General features: G+C 53.2%; 7 protein-coding genes across 7 annotated transcripts; 5 read left to right on the top strand and 2 right to left on the bottom strand.

Moving 5' to 3' along the window:
* Positions 1-227: 227 nt before the first annotated feature.
* On the top strand, positions 228-882 carry ATEG_05291 (polysaccharide biosynthesis domain-containing protein; the record flags this gene model as incomplete). The annotated part of the gene is made up of 5 exons (XM_001214469.1): positions 228-272; positions 328-352; positions 403-687; positions 748-784; positions 831-882. 5 exons carry the CDS (start codon positions 228-230, stop codon positions 880-882), a joined length of 444 nt encoding a protein of 147 aa, XP_001214469.1.
* Positions 883-1,884: 1,002 nt separating this feature from the next.
* ATEG_05290 (ABC transporter ATP-binding protein/permease) lies at positions 1,885-4,845 on the top strand (the record flags this gene model as incomplete). Its single annotated transcript, XM_001214468.1, has 5 exons — positions 1,885-1,918; positions 2,013-2,635; positions 2,695-4,501; positions 4,585-4,677; positions 4,739-4,845. The coding sequence occupies 5 exons, from the start codon at positions 1,885-1,887 to the stop codon at positions 4,843-4,845; spliced, it is 2,664 nt and encodes an 887-aa protein (XP_001214468.1).
* Positions 4,846-5,673: 828 nt separating this feature from the next.
* On the bottom strand, positions 5,674-6,638 carry ATEG_05289 (dienelactone hydrolase family protein; the record flags this gene model as incomplete). The annotated part of the gene is made up of 3 exons (XM_001214467.1): positions 5,674-6,196; positions 6,251-6,332; positions 6,398-6,638. The coding sequence occupies 3 exons, from the start codon at positions 6,636-6,638 to the stop codon at positions 5,674-5,676; spliced, it is 846 nt and encodes a 281-aa protein (XP_001214467.1).
* A 1,321-nt stretch (positions 6,639-7,959) lies between these two features.
* ATEG_05288 (uncharacterized protein) lies at positions 7,960-9,351 on the top strand (the record flags this gene model as incomplete). Its single annotated transcript, XM_001214466.1, has 2 exons — positions 7,960-8,076; positions 8,140-9,351. 2 exons carry the CDS (start codon positions 7,960-7,962, stop codon positions 9,349-9,351), a joined length of 1,329 nt encoding a protein of 442 aa, XP_001214466.1.
* Positions 9,352-10,120: 769 nt separating this feature from the next.
* Positions 10,121-15,421, top strand: ATEG_05287 (uncharacterized protein; the record flags this gene model as incomplete). The annotated part of the gene is made up of 6 exons (XM_001214465.1): positions 10,121-11,300; positions 11,351-12,048; positions 12,097-13,138; positions 13,383-13,474; positions 13,518-14,218; positions 14,275-15,421. The coding sequence occupies 6 exons, from the start codon at positions 10,121-10,123 to the stop codon at positions 15,419-15,421; spliced, it is 4,860 nt and encodes a 1,619-aa protein (XP_001214465.1).
* A 1,043-nt stretch (positions 15,422-16,464) lies between these two features.
* Positions 16,465-18,119, top strand: ATEG_05286 (3-deoxy-7-phosphoheptulonate synthase class II; the record flags this gene model as incomplete). Its single annotated transcript, XM_001214464.1, has 3 exons — positions 16,465-16,489; positions 16,537-16,646; positions 16,695-18,119. 3 exons carry the CDS (start codon positions 16,465-16,467, stop codon positions 18,117-18,119), a joined length of 1,560 nt encoding a protein of 519 aa, XP_001214464.1.
* An 884-nt stretch (positions 18,120-19,003) lies between these two features.
* On the bottom strand, positions 19,004-23,020 carry ATEG_05285 (uncharacterized protein; the record flags this gene model as incomplete). The annotated part of the gene is made up of 1 exon (XM_001214463.1): positions 19,004-23,020. The coding sequence occupies one exon, from the start codon at positions 23,018-23,020 to the stop codon at positions 19,004-19,006; it is 4,017 nt and encodes a 1,338-aa protein (XP_001214463.1).
* Between the last annotated feature and the right edge of the window lie 562 nt (positions 23,021-23,582).

Raw genomic sequence — 23,582 nt, 5'->3', positions numbered from 1 at the left:
CGGATTGGAAAGCGGTGGGGCCTGGTGGAAGCGTCTAGTCGTCGGCGGCAGGTTCCCGCCCGGCAGAAAAAAAAGTCATCGCGGGGCAATTCTACCATTATCAACTCTCATCAACAAACTTATATACTCTCCATACCCCGCAGCTTGTTGAATCTACACTATTCATACCAATTACCCATCTATTTTACTCTGAATTATTAAACATCTACCCTTGCAAAACCGCCAATATGTCGAAGCCTTTCGACCCCGAGACCGCGGAGAACTTGGAGGATGTGAGTGCTCTTTCTGAGAATGCGCCGGTTTCTCCTAATACTAACTCTGTCCTAGATGGAGAAGCAGTTCGCTGTCAAGGGTATGCGAATTATACATTTGCTTCCATCCCGCTTACTCTAACCCATCTAGCCGTCCAGCACTTGGAGACATACTGGGAGATCCTGAAAAAGGTCCCCGGCTCCAAACTTCGACTGACCAAGATTGACGACGAGATTCACGAGCACTTCAAGAAGGAGTTCCCTGACTTCGACCCCGCCGCGACTATCGATGAAGACAAGATGAAGAGCAAGGAGGGCAAGGAGAAGTGGCGCAACTGGATCAACCAGTATGAGGGCAAGATCAACGACTTCAACTTTGGAACGATGCTCCGATCGAGCCCCAATGTCGAATATGACAGAGACACTACGATTTTTGGTGGGTGATTCCGTTGATTTGAATTCTGCGTCAGTGGCGGGTGGCTAACAAACGCAACAGCTATGCGCATGCAGTTCTACGCTATCGAGATCGCTAGGTAGGTTATGTGTCCGCTAAAGAAGGACATACTCTGACATTCACAGAAACCGCGCCGGACTGAACGACTGGATCTACGAAAGGGCTCAGCAGAAATAGATATAGACCGTCCTCACTTCAAATCATATCAATTTGAGATGTTATGGGAGAGATGATACCCGGAGCGCCGACAGCGCTAGTGCCGAGACCAATCGATACCTTGGTGGAATACGTCAGCCAGGATGGATATTGAGCAGCGGTCTTGCTATGTTACCTGATGAGTGTAACCCGGGCAGTGTTGACATTGTCCGGGTCACTGGTAGCAGGGTGTTTGATTCTTCCGACGTACTTGGTTCTATTTTAAGGCCTGCGGAGCTGGAGATGGACATGTACGTACTGTTTGGGAAGTTAATGGAATGCATTGAGTGCATGGTCACAACAGGATGGCGGGGTGTGGCCGAAGAACAATGGCATCCCCGCGATCTTTCAATATTACCGCATTTAGACTCTTCTACCTACGTCCTTATTCACTGGGCATCGATGGTGATGATTTTCAATCAACCTACAACTCCTTGTTCTTTATGTGTTTCGCTCTCGATCACTTGCAGTAGTCACAAGTTGACAACAACAGATGGATATACCCTCAGCCCGTCCCACGTCAACATGTCTCGAGTCAACATCCATGAGTCTACCACAACATCACCCCCAGAAACATCCCAAAAATGGGCCTCTCTAATGGGATTAATCGCTTAATGCGTTGGAGGCCCAGTTGGATAACACTATTCAGTTTTACAACGAAAAAACATATCTCAACGTTGACTTTAGCGATTCTCTTCGCGTTCATAGCAAGCCTCGCCACTCCTGCTTTCGCCTATGTACTCGGTGATATCTTTAACGCGTTCACACTTTTCGGGGGAGGAGGCCTATCTTTCGAAGAATTAACCCAGACTACGGCCAAGTTTTGCGTCGCGCTGTCTGGTGTAGGAGCCGGAGGCTGGCTCTTCAACGGGCTTTACTTCATCACCTTCGTGATCTTTGGGGAGCTTCAGGTCGCAAATGCGCGCTGCAGACTATTTGATGGGTTGTTAATAAAGGACCAAGAGTGGTTCGAGAGCTTACAAGATGGGTCCAGGGCCTTCCTGTCGGGTGTTCAAGCGTAAGTCTCCATTCGCAATAACTCTGCCTTTGTCTAAGCCCTGGCGGCGACAGCCATCTTCATGAATTGCAAATGGCAACGTCACAGCCTTTAGGTCTAGTGCTGCATTACTCTTTTCGCACAATCACATCCCTCGGCCTGGCCTTCTACACCTCCTGGAACTTGTCGCTCGTTACGTTGGCAGGCATTCCCATCTACTCCGGTATTGTTTCTTTTCTGTCCACCAAGATGAAACCGAGCGTTGAAGCACAACAAGACGAACTGTCAAAGGCATCCAAAGTCGTCAATAGCACTACGTCCGCGATCGATGCGGTAAAGTGTCTCAACGGACAGGCGATTGAGGCCCAAAACTTTGCTAGTAAAACCGAGAGGGCGGCATCCCAGTATCTTCGCCATGCCCGTCTCAACGCGTTCCAAATCTCAGTCGTGCGACTGATGATGTTTGGGATGTTTGTCCAAGGGTTCTGGTATGGTAGTGCGTTGGCGAGGTCCCGCCAATTGTCCTCGGGCGAGGTTCTGAGAACCTTCTGGGCATGTCTGTCCGCCGCTCAGTCGATTGAACTGGTGTTGCCGCAGGTCATTTTGTTGGAAAAGGGGAAGCTTGCAGCTTCTTCGTTGTCGAATATCTTAACCTTGGACCCGGAGAATAAAGCCACGGGTGAGATGAAGGGTGTGGCATACCCGCGTTATTGCGAAGGGGATATTGAAGTGAGCAACGTAAGTAAGCTCAGGGATAGAATGGATAGTTTTCCACATGCTGATCCTTTCACGTCCAGCTATCCTTCGCTTATGCATCTCAACCGGACAAACTGCGTCTCGACAACGTGAACTTCTTCTTCCCAGCCGGAGAGACAACCTTTGTTATTGGAAGAAGCGGATCTGGGAAGAGCACCCTCGGACAGCTTCTCGCACGCTTCTACCTGCCCACATCAGGCCAGATCCTGATAGACGGCAATCCCATCCAGACGCTCAATATAAACTGGATCAGAAACAACATCACCGTGGTTGAACAGCGCAGCGTCCTATTCAATGAATCCATTCTCGTGAACATCGCCTTTGGCCGGTGGGACTACAAGCAAATCCGGAATGAAGATGTCAATGACTGCGTCGAACTGGCCATGCTACATAGTATCATTGACAACATGCCGAATGGAATCAACACCTGTGTTGGTCACGGTGGTAACTTTCTGAGTGGCGGACAAAAGCAGAGGGTCGCGATCGCGCGGGCAAGATTGAGGGACACCCCGATTCTGATCTTGGATGAACCCACGAGTGCGCTGGATAGTGCGAATCGTGTCAAGGTTATGAAGGCTATCCGCGAGTGGCGCAAAGGGAAGACCACGATCATCATCACCCATGACATGTCGCAGATTCTGGAGCACGACTTTGTTTACATCATGGAACAAGGCTCTGTTTTCCATGCTGGGTATTGGCACGAGGTGAAGACAAGACCAGGAACAGAGAAGTACTTTTCTCATGAAAAACATACTACATCAAAAAGTGCCAGCGGTGGTGGTCACTCGAAGCTGGATGTCGCTGAAAAGGATGGTTGGATATCTTCTGACGCCTCTTCCACAAGCTCGACTGAGAGCCTTGATGATGGTGCTGTTGGGAAAAAGACCTTGTCAAACGCGCCGAGCACTCAGGCAGACAATTATAGAGCGAACCACGTCCGCGTAGGCCCTTCCAGGCTGGCCCCGGAGTCTGGACGCTCAAGGCAAAACAAGAAGCACGACGAAGGCCCGGGGATCTTCCCACCTGGCATACAATTAGATGACCTACCCAATCACCCAAAAGAACGCCACTCAACCTCCCTAGGCCAGATCATGCTAACAATCTTACCGAGCCTGAATCTCAAACAACGCATCTGCCTTCTATTCGGCTGCATATGCACGTTAGCCCACGCATGCGCGACTCCAGTATTTTCCTACTGTCTATCGCAGCTGCTCCAAACCTTCTACGACACGCATTCCAACGCCATGAAATGGGCCTTGGTAGTCCTCGCAGTCTCGATAGGAGACGGAATCGTCTCCTACTTCATGCACTACTACCTCGAGCTAGTCGGCCAGGCATGGGTGGATTTCCTCCGAAAGCAGGCCTTCCGTCGTGTCCTCGACCAGCCCAAGAAGTGGTTCGAGGAAGAAGAGAATGCCCCGTCCCAGATAACCGCCTGTCTAGGCCAGGACGCGGAGGAAATGCGAAATATTGTCGGTCGATTTGGAGGGTTTGTCCTGCTGGCAGTCGCAATCAGCGTCCTGGCTCTTATATGGAGTCTGGCTGTTTGCTGGAAACTCACGCTCATTGCCTTGGCCTGTGGTCCTGTCATCTACGCGATAACGAGAGGCTTTGAGGGGACGACTGGGCTGTGGGAGAGACGGTGCAATGAGGCTGGGGCCGTTGCGGGTGAGATATTCATTGAGACTTTCGCGGAAATCCGTACGATCAGGACCTTGACACTGGAACCGTTCTTTCATAAGAAGTATTTGAAGGCTGCGGCTGCGTGTACAGCTGCGGGATTGAGAAAGGCATTCTATACAGGGTTCCTTTTCGGACTCGTCGAGTCTATGGTCATGTTCATCAGTGGTATGTTAATGTACACAGATCCATCGTGTTCCATTTCACTAACAGCCATGCAGCGCTGATATTCTACTATGGCACCATCCTAGTGTCTTCAGAGGAGTACAAGGTGCAGGACATAACAACGGTGTTTTCAATGCTCCTGTTCAGCATCGGATACGCCAGCATAGTTCTTTCCTGGAGTGAGTGCCCGATCTACATTTCCCAGATACATATACTAACACCAGTAGTCCCTCAAATCAGCACATCGCGAGATATGGGATCCCGACTCCTACGACTGGCCAATCTCCCGGAGAGATCTTCCCATGGACACATCGGCACTGTGGGCATCTCAAAAGTCGCTCCGGTGAAGATCACTGATTTAGAATTCCACTATCCATCGCGTCCTGGTGCGTCCGTGCTGAAGAATATATCAATCGATATCCCAGAAGGATCGTGTACAGCTATCGTGGGACGGTCAGGCTCAGGAAAATCCACCTTAGCCTCGCTGTTACTTGGTCTCTACGAAACCCCTCCTTCGACAGGTAGGGGGCCGAGTATATTGCTCGGCGGAATCGATATTCGACAACTACACATCCCTACAATTCGTTCGCTCATAGCCATCGTGTCACAACAGCCTACGATATTCCCCGGTACCATCCACAACAATATATGTTACGGCCTAGACGAAAGGTCCCCACTGAGCTCATCGTACAATGTGCGCGCCGCGGCCCAGTCCGCCGGTATCGATGAATTCATTTCATCGCTTCCACAGGGGTATCGTACCGTCATCGGGGATGGGGGTGTTGGTTTGTCGGGCGGCCAGGCACAGCGGGTGGTGATTGCCCGGGCTTTGGTTCGACGACCACAGATCTTAATCTTGGATGAGGCTACATCTGCCCTTGACCCGGCCAGTGCAGACGTCATTCGGGGTACGGTGCAGCGACTCGTTGCGTCACAACTGGGGCTGACAGTCATTATTATTACTCATGCACGGGAGATGATGCAAATTGCAGACAATGTGGTTGTTTTAGAACAGGGCTGCGTCAAAGAAACAGGCTCGTACAGTTTGCTCTGCAAACAGACGGGGGGGAGATTGAAGACATTAGCTGAAGAGGAAGAAAATACACCGAGCGACTAAATCGCCGGAGAACACAAATCATGACATGAATACATCCATTTCCATAACAAAACATTCCTCAGGATGAAAAGTCCGCGAAATGACGATTGAACCAAGCCAGGGCCTGATTCTCTGCCTCAGTTGCTTGGGTGTCTGCGTCCACCAGTTTGGTATCCGCTCTCACGCAGAAGCCGTGACCAACACCGTAATACATCTTCACTTCACTAGCCACATTCTCTTCCTTTTCATTCAGAGTTTGCTTGATCTGAGCGACCTGAGCCGGCTTGATTGCGCTGTCATGCTCGCCCAAGGCAAAGCTCACAGGGATCGAGATCTTCTCGATGTCCTTCGGAATGTCCAGCATACTGGGGTGACCGGTAAACCCAGCGTTGATCAAGCGCTGACCGTTGATCTCAGCCCCGTGCGCGAGAGTGACGGTGTGCTTGCCGCCCCAGCAGAAACCAGCGGCTCCGATGGGTAGCTGGGCACCTTCGCTTTGACGGACCGCGGCGAAGAAGGACTGCACAGCGGGCCAGGATTTGGAAGGACTATTATAATAGATGAATGGAACAAAGGCTGCGGCGGCACATGCCACATGGTAGCTAAGGCACGTAGTGAGCAGGTGTGTGTCAGTTTTCTGGACCTTGGAGGCTCACGGTTTGGTCAGCCAATCGTAGATGGTATCGGTCTTCATGACTGCACGCATGGTGTCGACAAGCCATGCGGGAGCGGCGCGTCCTAGTGGAAGATAGTGAGTATATCGAGAGCACCTTCTGCGTTCAACACCGACGCCGGAGACATACCATTCATGAAGTCAGGCAGATAGACCTTATACTTCGATTTCTCGACATAATGATCGGCCAAGATACGATTGTTGACAAACTCCCATCCAAAAGCGTCCGGGATGATGATGATGATACCGGTGACGGCGTCAGGGCCTCCAGCAGGCTCAGCAACGTAGACATCCAGTCCATGGAGCTTAGTCACCTGGCCCTGGGGAGTGCCATCATGCACATGGCCACTGAAGCAATCGGGACACGACATGATGACTGGAGGAGGTGGTGGCTGAAGTGAGGGGATCTGATAGAGATAAGAGGAGATGAAGGTGCTAAGCTTTCTGATTGACAGGGAGGGGAAGTGGCATGTGCTAAGCTAAGGAAATGTAGGTCCTACATTGGGAATGTTCAGGGTTGCGGACTTAGAGGCCTATCTCCGGCGTGGGAGCTTAAGTCCGAGGCAGGTGAGGGCATTCATCTTCCATCACTACGGTAGATAGGTTCAGAGAAGATGTATAGAAGAGTTGTCAAAGAGGGATAAAAGCGGCATATTTATGAATATAAGAACTTAATTGACAATGGTTCGTGTAGGACTGGAGATTAGCTACTGTAGATGTTGTATAGTGCCATTGAATACGAAGTGAACAATAATATTAGGTAGTATATCAAAGTTTAAGGAGTGGACCAATGAACCATAGTTACTCTGGATAACGGTATCATGGATAAGGTACGTATCTCTTATCTACTAAGAATTTATGTTAATGTTAACGCTGATCTGCTGGCGACAGCCGGATGATTACTTAAGCTGCATAAGGCCATCATGTGTTCTAAAAATAAACGCCGCCGATTCAGATAAATATCAGTTTAATCACTTTCCTCTTGCTCTACTCCAGAGTAATATCCAAGCTTCCCGAGACAGAGTCTAGACTAGACATCCTGGCTATAATAACAGAAGAACAACAGTCAAAAGGGGCTTCTAGAAGTCTTCTCACCCGGAGACAGCCGCCAACATTCCAGGCTGCCAGCCTTCCCTCCCGCCCAGCCACATCATCCAAAGACGATCAGCCTCGGTGACCCATCGCTCACAATTGCTTCCACTCTTCCCCAGCGCCTGATTAGTTGACCATGAAATCACTCCCGAACCCGCGCTCTCTTAGTGTCTTGCCCTGATTTGTTCTTGGACTGCTCCATCCTCTTCCATCCTTCTTTTTCGCTTCGATCTTTCTCTACTCCGTACATCTTCCCAGTCTCGTGGCCATGAGCCTTACTCTTCCTCTTCCCCCCAGCTGCATGCATATATATCCAACCTATGAGCGGTGCACTCATTGCATAGATTTTGTCATCGTCCTGCAACCCATGCCACTCTGATCGTCGCCGAGACCGTCCCCGGCCTGGCCACTTCATCCGCCTTTTCCGCACAGCTTAGGTCTCCAGGCTGACATCTTCCAGCCGCTGGGCAAACCTCCAGCTTCCTTATTACAGTATATACATCAGACCGGGTTTGCAAATACATACCACTCCTTCTCTCTGCTGCATGTCCCGACAGACGGCTCGACTACCCCAGTTGACCTTCCCCGGGCTCGATCAACATGTATCTTCCCCCCCAAGATCTCCACAGATTCGATACCCGTCAGAATAATGCGTCCGACACGGGGCAAAAGGACACAGGCCCGAAAAATGGGAACAAAACGAACACCTTTGTCATTGTGAGTATCTCTATACGTCGCGTGTCAAACTTGCGCTTCCGTCACTGACTGTCGGCCTTCTAGTGTGCCGCTGTGATCATCTTTGCCCTCGGCGTCATCATACTATCCTACTTCGCCTTACGCACTCTCCGCCGAATGAACTGTCGCCCTAAATACATCCCGGGAAAATATTTGAAGGACAAGTGGAATCGATGGGGTGGGGCGTCGTATGGCCAAGTTCCTAATGAAACCGCAATCAACCGGAACGAGGGTGGAACCTCGACGAACACGCCTGCAGAAGAAGGATCGGAGATGAATACCAATGTCACCGTCCGTCGTGATACCTCGGTGCGGTCGGTCATTACACTCCCTCCCTACTCCTCCAGCCCCAAGCCAACAGAGCAAGTCATTGCGCGCGAAGGAGAACGAGGGGGCATGGATGTCGTCGTCGAGTTCCCGGAGACCGCGGAAGAAGAGGAGGCACGCAGAGAGGAATTGATGGAGTCGTTATACCAGATTCGCCAACAACGACGGCAGGAGCTGGCGGAGCGGGAGGAGCGACGTCGCGAGCGTCGGGAAGCCCGCGACCGGGGTGACTTTATTCGTCTTGAACAGCTCCGGATACAGAATCGAGCGCGTACTCAGAGTCGCTCGTCGGCAAACGGCAGCACGCCGAATTTGAGCTCCACAGCAGCCCTTGCAGAGCAGCAATCCCGTGGACGCGACAGGAGGATCTCTAGTGTTAGCTACGCGGAGCTGGGATACGTCCGACATGACGGATCCCGTGTCCGGGTTAGCTCGACCGATTCTGACCGTCACCCACTTTTGTCCAACGCCGCAGCGGTGAGCAGCGAGAATCCCGACCGTTCATCGACCGCAACCTTGACGAACATACATTCCCGGGGCGAATCCTATTCATCTGTCCAGTCGGCCGCCAGCGGGACTTCGGAAACGGATGGACTGACGCGTATCCGCTCTCATGCGCGCTCCTCTCACTCTACAGGCCCTTCTCTGTCGGAACCAGAGGAAGGTGACGTTGGCGCACATCACATTCCTCCGCCAAGCTATGATCATCTAGACTGGGGTGAAGCTCCGCCGTACGAAAGCCCCGTCGCTGATCGAGGGGAACATGTGCCTCGTCTGCGCGAACTGACAGTGCTACCCACGATTCACATTGACGCCGCGAGCCCCGTCAGCAATACCCCTACTTCTCCGAGAATTCCTCCTCAGCATGAAGTCCAGGAGACCTCTTCCGGCGAGTCTATCACACCTCATACAACCTCACCGTCCTCATAACCCGGGCTACGCAATTATCTACTCGCATCTAAACCGTGTTTTCGTTTTGGATCAACAGAGCGGAAATGCACGACATTACGACCTTGCATTTTCTTCTCAGCATTATTCCTTCACTTCTACAACTTTATGACTGCATTTCATTACCATCTAAGTAACTAGCAAGGCGTTCGGAGGCGGGGAACTTTGTTTTTACCCTGTGTATGTGTATAAAGAGGGATTTTGGTAGATTGGGAGGCGGCTGAACATACTTGTGAATAAGAATGATAGCGTTGATTATGATGATTTTGTGCTGGTATAGATCCCTGGACTTGGGTTGTTCCTAAGATGCGGCAAGGTACCCGAACATGGAAGCGTCGAACGGAAGGCGGTCTGTCCTCCGATCCACCATCCGGAACGTAAACAAATCAACAACAACCAGAGCAAACCACTGACCAGAACCCCAGCCTCCTCATTATTTTCCTCCCACCAGCTCTATCATCCCGGCATTTTCCTCAGCGGGTAGTGTGAACTTAGAGTTATTGTGCTGGTCATCCACTACATCCTATCTTCCGATTATTTGCATCCTTGTGAATTCCCACGAGGGTGGTGTTGTCGCTTTCTGCTCCAACTGCCGAGCCGCAGTGACCGACGCGCCTCATAAACAATCCACCTCGATTTCTCCTACTCACCACAACACCGGAACACTCGCCCAATGTTGATGCCAGAGAGGACCTGATCAGACCATTGCATTTCCTCCCTTCGATTATCCCGTCTCGCGTCGTCGCCCAATATGTCGCGCGACGTCACGGGAAACAGCTTCGCGTCGTTCGGCTCCGACTTTGACCCCGAACACGAAGCCCTCGCGTCGACAAGAGAAGTCGAGGACAGCCCCAAACTTCCAGCCATGAAGAGCAACGCTAGAAAACAGAACCATAACTCCGATCAAGATGAGCCCGACTACGCCATCAATTCCTCCATGCTCGAACGCTACTTTCCCGAATTCTCCCAGATCGGCACCTCCGAGGAAGAGGGTGACCATGGCGATGACGAGTTTTCCATTGAATTAGGACGGGGTCCCACGAAGCCGACGCGTCGTCTGGATGACTCGCGCAATTCCTACATCAGCATTGAAAACAGCGTTCGCTCCTCCTCTCCTGCCGTGCGTCTCGACTACCCGACCTCGAACACCCCCCCGAAATCCGCAATGCGCAACACGTCACGACGCGCCGTGAGCGAGAATCTCCGCAAAGACGCCCAGTTGAGACAAGCCAGCCTTGCTCACAAAGAGAACATTGATCCCCAGTCCAAATCCAACCGCAGGGACCAGCGGAGGACACTCTCCGAGATGCATGCCAAGGTCCGCGACTCATACGATGGCTCTTTTCTCGGCGATGAGCGTCCTGCTGCGGTTGCCAGCAATACGCGTGCTACGCGCTTTGGTAACGCGAACTTGCATCATCAGGTAGTCGATGCAGTGGAGAGGGCGTCACAGGAGGCGTATGCCCGAGAAATGCGGAGAGGAAAGAACTCCCGTAATGTCAGCGCTGCGGGCGACACTGGTACGCAGCAGTCATTCCTCCTTCCGGATCTGCCCAACCTGTCGGAGTTGGTGTCAGGTGTCTATGAGGACGGTACACCTGTCTTCTCGCGCCAAAACAGGGCGCGCACCACGCGATTTGTATCTCCCCCGCATGATATCCCCGAGGTGTCTTTGACCCGTGAACACATGCCCCTGGATGCGGTGCCAATCCCGGAGGATGAGAAGGCTCTCTTCGTGTCCTTGCGGCTGCTTCAGGACAAGGTCTCCGAGCTGGAGAGGGCAAAGGCCGATGCAGAAAGGAGGATTGAGGAAGTGAAGCATGAGAATGCTGCTCTCAAGACCGGAAAGACCCGTAAGGATAAGCAGAGTCGCACCAAGTATGATACGGAACGAGAAGGCTATCGGAGAGACAGCGTTTTGGAAAACCAAAGTAAGCATATCATCCACCAGTGAGCCGTCTACCATGCTGACTTGTGCCAGAACTGGAAGAAGAGAACCTCGCTCTGCAGAACAAGCTCGACATCATGGAGCGCAAGGCCCAGATTCACGAGGCAGCATTGAAGAAGCTGAACCGCGAGCGTGACATGGCCGTTTCTCAGCTGGGCGTTGCCTATCTTGAATCGCAAGACCTCAAGGCTGAGAACGAGGATCTTCGAGCAGAGATCGCGGAGCTGAAGGCTCAGTTGACGAAACTCGCTTCGTTTGCGTCCAAGACTCGTGAAGAGACCTTGGAATCGGAACAAACATCTGCAACCGAGGAGGGCACCGATGATAGCCAGACCAACACTCGGCAGAGCGCGACTGTGAGCCGTGGAACTAAAGAACTCAGTAAGAAGAGTTCGCGTTCGCGTTCCAAGTCGGGCCGCCGGGAGGAGTCTCGCGCCATGGTGTCTAATCAAGTCGATCGCGAGATCTCTAGACTGGAGAAGGAGCGAGCAGATGAGGAGTTGTTTTCAATTGATTTGCCGCGCTCGAAGGGCCCTGCGGTGTCACGGTCGGAGAAGTATGAGTCTCGGCCGCACTCCAAAAAGTCAAACACTGGCAAGCAACGTGTCAAGAGGGTCGTTGTGGAGGAAATCGATGTTACTGAGCCCGTGGAATCTACTGCTGAAGCTACTGGAAACACGAGGAAGTCTTCTGGAACGGATAAAGACGTGACCTTCCTGAGCTTTGTCGATGTAAGTCCAAGTTTGCCCCCGGTGGTATCACCGTACTGACCGAAACAGGAACGTGAGATTGCCCAGCTTCGGAAGACATTGGAGGAGGAGCGGTTGGCTCGGAAGCGACGTGTTTCCAACACTGCTAAAGAATACACCGCCAACGAGACCGAGAACTCCACTCGCAGAAGCACGACTAAGACCACTCTTCCTCGGAAATCCTCTTTGAAGGAGACCAAGGAGATCCCCAGTCGACCTGCCTCTGCGATAGGTGACGTGACGGCTACCTCCAAAGTCAGTGCCGCGGAGAATGAGGACAGCTTGTCCGTCCCGATTGTCCGTCAAAGGCGCCATTCGGATCATGCTGCGACGCCTCGGCGGCGGCGCCATGCCGTGGAGGACATGACGTCCGCATTTATTCTACCTGACATCACCCTTCACCATGCAGACGCCATCGCCGAGAACCCTAGCCGGCTGCCAGAATCGGCGCAGCGCGCCCTCGACAGTGCTACTCAGCATAATGGTAAAAACTGTACGGTGTGCAAGCGTTCGGTCCCTGGTGCTACTTGTGACCACACCGGGCAAAGCGTCAAGATCCCGAAGCCCGTTCCGGTCTCGGAACGTATGCCGGAGCCTTCCCCCTACAATGAAGATCCTACGCTGCGTCCTGCACAGCCTCCAGCAGTAGCACTTGCCACTGTGCTCAAGGCTTTGGAGGATGAACTGTCACACTTAAAGATGCAGCTTGTGACCTACCAAGGGGCATACAATAAGTTGGATGCATCGTTGAGCAAGAGACAGAGGAAGTCTCTTGGCACTAAGATCGAAAAGATCCTGAAAGACATCGACATGAAAGCGGACCAAATCTATGCATTGTATGATGTACTCGAAGGCCAGAAGCAGACCGGCCATGAGATGTCAGAGCAGGAAATGGAGATGACATTGCAGTCGATTGGGATCGATGCTGGAGCCAACCGAACCACCGACGTGACCACCACGACGGACAAGTCCGCGCAGAAGAACGTGGGAGCAGAATATGATGAAGACGACGAGGAGCTTCCGTGGGAGGGCATCGAAAGCACAATGGACATGACCGGCCGGTCTGGCGGCAGTCAGCGCAACTGATTATAGTAGGAGAGTGATCGTACTTGATGGTTCTGGGTGTTTGCAGTCTTTGGGTTTGAACATTTGCGACTGTTGCATTGGTGTTTACAATAGGATTGATTGTGATAGTGTTTGTTTTTCTCATGGGTTGGATACCGGATGCGTTGTTATCGGGTAATATTATGAACTGCATCCATTTATTCCATGCTTTTGATCTGTAGTTCTAGTCCGATATATCCGAACTCGCACAGACCAAGTTCGGACTTATTTCCCCACGCTCTCTGCTTCTCCTCTTTTCGAAGCGAACTTCGCCACCGTCATTCTCGATCTTACTTTCTCCCCAGTCCTCTACGACTAGCACCGTCTTGTTTATGCCGTTCTCTCAGCAATCTAATATACTACCGCATCGTATGCAACATGTCGACCCGGTCTCGGCTGAGGTAAATCGTCCCGCGGACGGAACGTCCCGAGATCGCAACCAGCACGATAGCAATGATAGCGACAGCGTCCATACCGTCATCTACGAAGGAGAATCTGATCACAGGCGATCCTTAGCGCCCGCGCCAGCCATCACTGCCAATCAGCGACCGCTGTCTATCAATACTCCGAGCGACAGCGACGACGATGAGATCAGCGACGACGAAGGCGCGCCCGAGTCCGCCAGCGAAAAGCCCGTAACATGGGCGTCTTTACCAAAGAAAGGTCAACTGGCCATCCTGACGTTTGCGCGCTTGTCCGAGCCGCTCACCCAGACCTCTCTGCAGGCGTACATGTTCTACCAGCTCCGGTCGTTCAACCCTTCTCTGCCTGACTCGACGATCTCCGCGCAAGCGGGTATCCTCCAGGGATGTTTTACGGCCGCACAGTTCCTCACGGCGGTCTGGTGGGGTCGACTCGCGGATGCGGAGTGGATGGGTCGGAAACGGGTGTTGATGATCGGTCTGTTGGGCACGTGTCTCTCGTGTTTGGGCTTTGGGTTCTCCCGGTCGTTTGCTGCTGCGGTCGTGTTTAGGACCTTTGGAGGGGTGGTGAATAGTAATGTTGGCGTGATGAGGACGATGATCGCAGAGATCATTCAGGAGAAAAAGTGAGTGCTTGCGGTGGTGGGCGCTGTCATCGAGCGGGGGCTGACCGGTCTACTAGGTATCAATCGCGGGCGTTCTTGCTCTTGCCCATGTGCTTCAACATCGGTGTGATCATCGGACCAGTGCTGGGTGGAATGCTGGCTGATCCGGTCAAGAACTACCCGCACCTTTTTGGCCCTGGGTCCGTGTTTGGAGGCGCGGATGGTGTGGGCTGGATGCAGCATTGGCCGTTCGCACTGCCGAATCTCCTCAGTGCTATGTTCATCTTCATGTCGCTGGTGGCGGTCTTTCTCGGGCTGGAGGAGACGCATGAGGTCGCGCGATATCGACATGACTGGGGTCGCAAGCTGGGCCGCGCACTGGCCAAAAATCTCTCGCGACGACGCGTACCCCGGTACTACCGGCCGCTGATCAGCGATGCGGACGACGAGTCTGTGTATATCGACAGCAGCGTCGCGAGTCGGTCTCTGCCGCCTTCCCCGGCCCGCGCGCGCGCTCGGCCCCGTCACAGGCGTCCTTCCTTCCGGCAAGTATGGACGCCCAACGTTCTTCTGACTCTATTAGCGCACTTCCTCCTGGCGTTCCACATGAGCGCCTTCAACGCCATGACTTTCGTCTTCCTCTCCGCTCCGCGAGCCCCGGAAGGCAGTCACCACGGCATCCATTTCGGCGGCGGCCTCGGCCTGCCTTCGTCTCGTGTGGGACTAGCCACCGCGATCATCGGGGTCATCGGTCTTCCGTTGCAGATCTTGGTGTATCCACAGGTGCAGTCTCGGCTGGGAACGCTCACGTCGTTCCGGGCTTTCTTGCCCTTCTCGCCTCTGGCGTATGCGCTGATGCCGTTCCTGGTGGTGATTCCGCGGTACCCGTGGCTTGTGTGGCCTGCGTTCACCGTCGTCGTCGGCCTCCAGGTCATCTCGCGGACGTTCTCCCTGCCTGCGGCGATCATCCTGGTCAATAATAGCGTTACTAATGCGTCAGTGCTGGGAACCGTTCACGGGGTGGCGCAGAGTATATCGAGTGCGGCGCGCACGCTTGGCCCGTTCGTCGGCGGCTGGGGATTGGGATTGGGGTTCAAGGAGAACCTCGTCGGCGGTATATGGTGGTTCCTGGCGGTAGAGGCGTTGGTGGGCTGGCTTCTTCTGTGGAAGATCTACGAGGGTAGGGGGATTGAGAAGCCTTCAGAGCCGGAGGAAGAAGATTGAGTCTTGTCAGAATATATACATCTAGACCCGGGATACAGGTCCTGACGCCTGAGTCGGGATCTAGGCCACGAGGATTATGAGATATGTCTTTCGATAGAGGTTCAGGAAAGCAATTGCATTGTTTCGTAACAGTCATTTATCTGCAGTGTTCATGATTCATGCCGTCATTCATACATACCCTTTTCCCCGCCAAATGGCTGTCTCCTTACGCTCCAACCGCCGGGGTAATAAATGCTTTGATAGCCTTCTTGGCGTCGCCATCGTGCAGCTTGAGGAGCTCCGTCGCTTTGATCTTGTTCAGATCAAGCTGGTCGACCTGGACTTCCTGTTAATCCTGTCTTATCGAACGGATATCTCTCATAATGCAAACGTACCAGCAGGTTGACGTCCTCGGAGGAAACCTTAACAGCCTTCTTCTTGACCACCTCCGCCTCTTTCTTCTGGGCGTCGCCAGTCGGCTTCTTAGCTGTACCCTGACCTGCAGCAATCTCCAGTCGACTCATCGCCTTCCCCAGCGCCTCCTGATCAGTCGATGAGGGCGGCTTCGCAGCCGAGTCGGCGGTGATCTCGGTTGTAGTGAGGGAGGAGAGGGCGGCAGCGGCCTTACGGTCCTCCGCATTGGCGGGGAGATGCTGCTGCGTGGCATCGGGGTCTGCAGCAGCGGAGGGGATGGGGTCAGACATGTTGTGAGCGAGGGGCGTGGATCGAGGAAGGATAATTGCAAGACACGAGCGCGTTGATGGAGTTGATGGAAGTAAGGGAGCTGGAGAGATGAGGTCACGCCTCCTGCCCGATCGGGCATAGTCGATGACTCAGGCCGCGGATAACCGTTTAGAGTTTCTTTTTTTCGGTTCTCTTGTTTGCTTCATTCTTTTCTCCTCCTTCTCTTCTTCTTTGCTGTCAATTGTTTCTCACCCTGACTCAGTCCGGCTGTTTCGTCTACGTTCTCTTCTGGTGAGCCCAGGTCGGCCTCAAACCGCTCGTTTCCTCCCATCGGGTCCCTGATTGTCATCGATCTATCTACCCACGCCGATCCCCCCACTATGACAGCTGACTGGGCGCCTGGCTGTGAGTCGCTTGTTTGCGCTTTTCCTTCGATTTACTGACGTGTTTAGCTTGGGTCTCCAAACCCATCAAGCAGGATGTTGCTTATGATGATGCTGAGGGTGTCAATGCCGCGCTGGCCAAATTACAAAAGCTACCCCCACTAGTCACCACGCAAGAAGTATGTAGCTTGCACCCGGCCGCAAAAGACATATACTCACTCTCGTAGATTGTCAGCTTGAAGAAGCACTTGAAAAATGTTGCCCTCGGCAAGGCCTTTGTCCTCCAAGGAGGTACGATCCCCTCTGCGTCTCACTTTCAGAAGCCACCCCTGACCGCATCTCGTAATGCAGGAGACTGCGCCGAACTCTTCGACTACTGTAACCAAGACATGATCGAAGCCAAAGTCAAGCTCCTCCTACAGATGAGCTTGGTTCTAATCTGGGGTACATACGCACTGGCTTTCCCTCATCGACGCGCACATCTAACAAACCATCAACAGGCGCAAATCGACCCGTCGTCCGGATTGCGCGAATTGCAGGCCAATTCGCCAAGTGCGTCTCTCTCTACCCCAATCCCTGTCTACCCTCCCGCTCACAAGATTGACAGACCACGATCGAGTCCCATGGAAGTCGTCAACGGTGTAGAGATGCCCTCCTTCCGAGGCGACAACATCAACGGCTTCGCCGCAGACCCCGTATCCCGCAAACCCGATCCCTCTCGACTCGTCTCCGCCTACTTCCACTCCGCCGCCACCCTGAACTACATCCGCGCCTCTCTCTCCTCCGGCCTGGCTGATCTGCACTCCCCACTCGACTGGGGACTGGGCCATGTCATCACGCCATCGATTAAAAAGAAGTACGAGCAGATCGTGGGCCGGGTCAAAGACGCCCTGCGCTTTATGCACACCGTCGGCATCGACACTGACCGCGGCGTCGAAACCGTCGACATCTACACCAGCCACGAGGGCCTCTCCCTCGAATACGAGCAAAGCCTCACGCGCCTTCTCAAGACCCCCTCCGACACAACCACATACCCGCCACCAACAAACTACTACGCGACCTCCGCGCACTTCCTCTGGATCGGTGATCGCACGCGCCAGCTCGACGGCGCCCACATCGAGTTCTTCCGCGGCATCGCCAACCCTATTGGCATCAAGATCGGCCCCAGCATGGCCCCGGACGAGCTCGTCCGCATCCTCGACGTTGTCAACCCGGCGCGCGAGATCGGCAAGGTGACCCTCATCTCGCGCTACGGCGCGAAAAAGATCGCCGATCACCTCCCCGCCCATATCGCCGCCGTGCAGGCCTCCGGCCACATCCCTGTCTGGCAATGCGACCCCATGCACGGCAACACGCAGTCCACCCCCACCGGCGTCAAGACGCGCCACTTCAGTGACATCCTCTCCGAACTGCACCAGGCGTTGGAGATCCACCGTGCCGCGGGCTCCTTCCTGGGCGGCATGCACCTCGAACTCACCGGTGAAGCTGTCACCGAGTGTGTAGGCGGCGCGGCCGGTCTGACAGAGGAGGGCTTGGGTGAGCGGTACACGACGTTCTGCGATCCGCGATTGAACGAGAAGCAGGCTCTTGAACTGGCTTTCTTGGTTGCTGGTTTCTATCGCAAAATGGATGAAGCTGATGCGGCTCTCTAGCACATCTGCTGATCCAGATTCTATGTCTTGCTTTTTGGAGTGTATGGGACTTTGGGAAAACTTGGTTTCGGGCGCACAAAACATACTCTCGGTTATTCATAAAAGAATAATAAATATCTAAGGTTTCTTAGGACGTTCACGTTTGATGAAAGCACAGCACTACGACTGTAAGGTAGATGAAGATATTCCAAACAAGGTTGACATCCTAGACCTTAAAGGGGTATGTACAAAACAGTGAAAACCAACGCCCAACACGCGGACCAAATAAGAATGATAAGTACAGGTAAAAGGCTCATATCCACCCAGTAAGTTACTCAATAAGTGGGCTTCCAACACGGGGTTTGAAGGCCAAACTCTGCCGTCGCGCAGCTTCCAAACGGGCGCGCAAAGGATTTGACGATTCTGCCGTCTGTCTCGGGGTCGAAAAGAGACCCTGGCGGGTTTGTTTAGGTGGACAGGTCTGCTGGACGAGACGAGATCGTTGTGACAGATAGAAGGGCGTTGCAGGGGACATGCCAATCCTATCAAGATTGGCAAAGTCGTAGGCAGACGAGCCGGGAGTCTTCGGGGTTTGGCAGTATTCCTGATCCGCTTCAGGGTGGCCCAGACGGAACTTCGAAGACTCTGGAGTGGCAGAAGACGAAGTGGATTCTTCACGAGGCGGTGGTGTGTGTCGCATGAAGTCCTCCATGGAGTCCCAGTCCGCGCCGCAGCGACGCCCGCTGCCGGAAGAGGGGCCAGTGGTGGTCTTCACAAGGGTACCGTTGACGTTGCTAAGCGCTCGAGGCTCCATGCTCTTTCGGCGCTTTGCGCCGCCTCGTGGAATAATCGAGCTGTCGACAGCGTAGTGAGTCTCGTCGAGCCATTTGTTTGCTCGTTCGCAGCTAGACCACGTTAGTATGCTTCGGCAAGCGCTGGAGAAGGATGACATACTCAAGAACCCAGCCGACTCCAACACACTTCACGACACCACCAGCCTGTCGAACCTTTTCCAGTGTTCGCACGCCGCCATCCTTGTAGACGACATGGGTGATTCCAACCCTACCATCCTTGGGCTCCTGCTCGTCCTGGGGACATAAACTTGCACGCGGATTCCATGCCCAGTTCTTCACGCATCTGGCTCCCATTTGACTGAGTAATTCAACGAAGATTCCGCTAGCATCCTCCCCTTCCGTAGTATGGACGTCCACATATACTACAGCCCCCCGCAGGACCTGTTCACAGGCGCTTATGTTTCGTCCTGGTGTCTTGGATGAGCTAGGAGACCGGGAAGCCGCCTTGGTAACCCCAGAATGGCGGGATATGCTCCTCCTGACACGGGAAATATTGGGAGACTTCAACTGTGGGGTGGCGACTCGCTGGGGCCGAGGAGAAGGCGCAGCGGAAGGGTTCTGTTCCCTGGAGGCAATAATGTTCCGAATTCTTGGAGAAGACCGCAGGGGAGAAGCCATTGAAAGAGAACGACCTCTTTTCCGGGGCATCTTCAAAGGTGATATCTGTCCCTCTGGCTTTAGAGGCACCTTTGAGACCGTATGAAACGTCATTTGATTGCTAATGTTCTTAGCCGGAGTAGCGGGAGCAGGAAGAAGGCTATTCTGGTTTTCCTTTTCTTCCTCCAAGGTCGGCTCGTGGGCGGAGGGAGGGGAGCATGCGGGACTATTCCCCTTGCTTGAGGCGGCTGGGGTATGTTCCATACCCCCTTCGGATGCATCCGCCTGTGCATCACTGAATATTTCAAACAAAGGCTGTCTGGTAAGCTCCGAATTTTCCTGGATATCGTCTTCAATTGTGCCCGGCTCAGCATGCTGGTCTTCGAAAATTGTCGGGCCCTCGTCTTTAACTTGGACTTCCTGCGAATCGATGGGGAGAAGGGGCTCCTCCAGTGAAAGAGCTGGGTAAGCCACATCACTTGTGATGCTGAAGGCATCGCTGGGTCTCTTAAAGTTACCAGCTAGGGAGAACACCCCTCTTTTTCGTGGACGCGCCTTTTCGGACTTCTCTGGGCTGCTAGCTTTCCATCCACTGAGCTGCTCTGCCAACAGGGTGAACCGAGGGCCACTACTACGGCGTCTCTCTGGACGCTGAGGTAATTGACTCTCTTTTAAAGACGTGGGCTCCTTCTCAGTGTGGATAGACAATTCGGTTGTCGATTCAGCCACAGACACTGTATCCTCCATAATGGACTCCATGTGGTCTTCAGGGTCACGGTATTCAGGGAATCCAGGGAATTCAGTCGTTTTCGGCGGAGAGGGTGCTGATGGAAGGTAATGCTGCAGTTTTTGAGAAGCTATGCTGTCTCTTCTCTCGTCGATCTCATAAGGTGTAAGAGCTTGGGGCTGCGATGAGCCGTGGTCGGTAGCATCGAACATCAGAAGAGATTCTTCGTCATTCGTGGCAGAGTTTGTGCTACGATCTTCCCTAGTCCTTTTATCATCGCAACCGCCATCCACAGCAGGTGCTGTCTCTTCATCGTCCTCCACTTCCTGGGCAATTACCCGAGTTTCATTGGCGAGGTATCCGTCGGTAAATGGATCCTCAAGTCCCTCGGTCATGTCCTGGCTCAATGGGGAGGCGGGTGGCGTATTTGCTTCAAAGTCTGGGCTGTTTCCCAGATCATTGGGTTCTTTTTCATCTGAAATGGGGGAAGACTCGTCCTGGAAGGGCTCAGCATGCTCTTGTACAACTGGAGCAGCTTGTATGTCGGTCATGGCTTCATCATGCTCTTGGTCTTCCTCGCCGTTATCAGAGGTCCAATCCGCTGGAAGTTCGTCGATCCCTTCGGTCATCTCAAAATGACCTTCAGGCTCCGCAACCTTTTCAGCGTCCTCGCCATTAGCATCGTGCTCAAGTGGCGTTGTTTTCTCTTCGACCACATCCATTGGCTCCTGCAAATCGCCCTCTTCTTTGTTGTCAAGTTGCTCAATGAGCTCAAGCTCTTTGAAACCACTCCCTTCCTTGTTGCCTAGCTCTGTCTCAGGCTCATCATGACTGATATCATCATGATCGGTTGAAGCTGGTTCTGGTTCATCGATAGGTGCCATGTCCTCTTCGGTCCCCGCCTCTTCAAGATGTTCAGGCTGGTCATCTTGGAGGTCTGGTGGCGGCTGATCGGCACCCATATCGGCAGTCACAATCAAGTCATGCTCATGACCCTTGTCTCCTGAAGGATAGTCGGCCTCCACGTCCTCGGGGTCTCGATCTATCGCATTTTGAACATTCGTGTCGTCGTTAGCTTCAATTTCTTCGTCCTGCTCCGCACCTCGGAGGGGTGTTTCATGAGCCGGCTCAACATTTGTCGCATCAAGTTCCTGCCCATTCTGTGCAGATTGAGGACTTTCCGGAAGAGGGCAAGTCTTTCCGAAAATGGAACTCTTGAACGGAGAAGCGATCTTCTTGGCAGGACTCATCAGGAGACTTCGAGACTTGAAGGGGGTAGAAGATTCCTGCGGGAGGGCCTGTGATATAAGGGACGATCCGAAGAGGCCTTTCTTAGGTGACGATTTTAATGGTGAATACTTTCCAGGTGTGAAATTAGGCTGAGACAATGGCTGATCATCGGGAACGCTTAAACCACCCAGCCGGGGAGTGCCCAGATTTGCCTTCTTGGGAGAGAGCTTCAGAGGCGACTCCTGCATTGGTGTAAAGTTTGGTTGAGCAGTTGGCTTTGTATCATCGCGAAAAGCAATCCCAGCCCGCCTAGGTGTCTCCCTAATGGTATAGTTGAAGGGCGACGGAGTTGGTCGGCGAGCAGGGCTGGACATGAACGCTGTATCGTTGAAGTCGATGGATCGACGCGGACGAGACACGGGTTCTCCATTCTCATCGACATTCTTGGGCGACTGGGCAGTGGTGAAGTTGATTTTCTTCACGGGCGAGCTTAATCCGGTGGTTTCTGATCCGTGTTTCTGGGGGGAGTGGACAACAAGCTTGATCGGACTCTTAGCGCCACTCAGTTCATCATCTTCACCGTCGGAGCTGACATATGAAGATAAAGACTTGGGGACCTGGGTTGCCTTCTTAGGCGACAGAGGCTTCGATGCAGTCTTCTTGGTCGCTGCCGGTTTCCGACCTCTGGCTGAAGTAGTGGTAGTTTTGCGAGCTGGCTTAGCCGCAAGGCCTGTTTGTCTTCCTGGTGCAGTCGCTCTTTTCCTGCCGGCAGGAGGGGATGGTTCGAGCATATCCTCAGAGTCCGACAAGTCCTGAAAGGTGACTTTCTTCTTCTTCGCCGGGCCGCGCAAAAGGTTAGATTTCATCATGGTAGAGTTTGTTGTTATGAAGACCTCCTTGGGACCTCCGGCTGAATTCACGTCTGTACCAGCTCTTGCCCGGGTCCGGGATGAGCTCTCCTTTTCAGCGGTCGCGGCTTTCGTGGTCTTATTCGTAGATCCTTTGGGTCTACCTCGGGGTCGGGGAGCCGATTCGGATTTCGGGGCCTCTTCTTCCTTGGGGATTTGCTTCTTCGGTCGTCCAGCCTGTTTCTTCGGGGCTTCTTCCGCCTGGGCCAGTTCATCTTCTTCGCTGTCATCAGTATCTGCGGCAGCGGCGGTCGCCGTGACCTTCCGACCACGCGAAGTACTGGTAGAAGCTGTCTTCGTAGGTGGCCGTCCCCGTGGCTTAGAGATTGTGGTTTTTGGTTTCTGCTGTTCGATCACACCGATCTCATCATCCGTCTCATTGTCTGTGTTATCATCATTGGTCGGCTTAGAAATTGATCGCACACCCCTCTTCGCTTGGCTCGCAACCGTCGAAGCTGTAGCTGTCCTTGTCCTTGGTGCTGGTTTTGTGACTCCGCTCGTCGCAGATCTGGATGCCGTCGTTGTCGTCTTTGCGGTTGTGCGTTTCGTCGTGCGGGCGCCCCGTTTTGGGGGTGAAGTAGCGGGGATGACAGCAGCTCGAGCCATTGTAGTTGATGGTATATTTGATCGGCTCAGCGCATCCGCTGTGTAGTCACGGATTGAAGACGGTGGGTAAGGTCGGAGATAGCTGGATTCGCTGTGTCGTTTGTTGTGGTGGTGCAAGGAAACATTCAATACCGATCCCGGTGCACCGTAATTCTCATTGCGCGCTGCTGTCAATGAGGCATCAAGAATTTCCGCAAAATGTTGGCGTAATAAAGGTCCTCCGGAAGCAGGGGAGGGGGTCGATGGTGGCGCGATATTAATCAGGATGGAGTCTTGCAGCTGTCGGGTTGATCGTGCGCTGTTTAGGCCGTTTCTTGTTTGGGACATCACGTGTTGGTTTCCTGGACAACAGTGACCCACCTTCTCTTTACAGAATTACTCGTACCTTTTATCTCACGTGACTGTATACGAGATAAAGTGCGTCTTTCGATGGCCTCATCATCTACATTTTTTGCGAAAGAGGTCATATGATATCTTGCCAAGTTAACATTATTATACATATCTTTTGACTCGAGTACATATTCCTTCACCTGCCATTCGGAGGAAGCAAGGCTTTCAGGAT

Source organism: Aspergillus terreus, genomic scaffold, assembly GCF_000149615.1.
Source record: "Aspergillus terreus NIH2624 scaffold_7 genomic scaffold, whole genome shotgun sequence".
NCBI lineage: Eukaryota > Fungi > Ascomycota > Eurotiomycetes > Eurotiales > Aspergillaceae > Aspergillus > Aspergillus terreus.
Note: the sequence above shows the minus strand (reverse complement) of the source record. Positions and strands in the feature narration are given on the sequence as shown.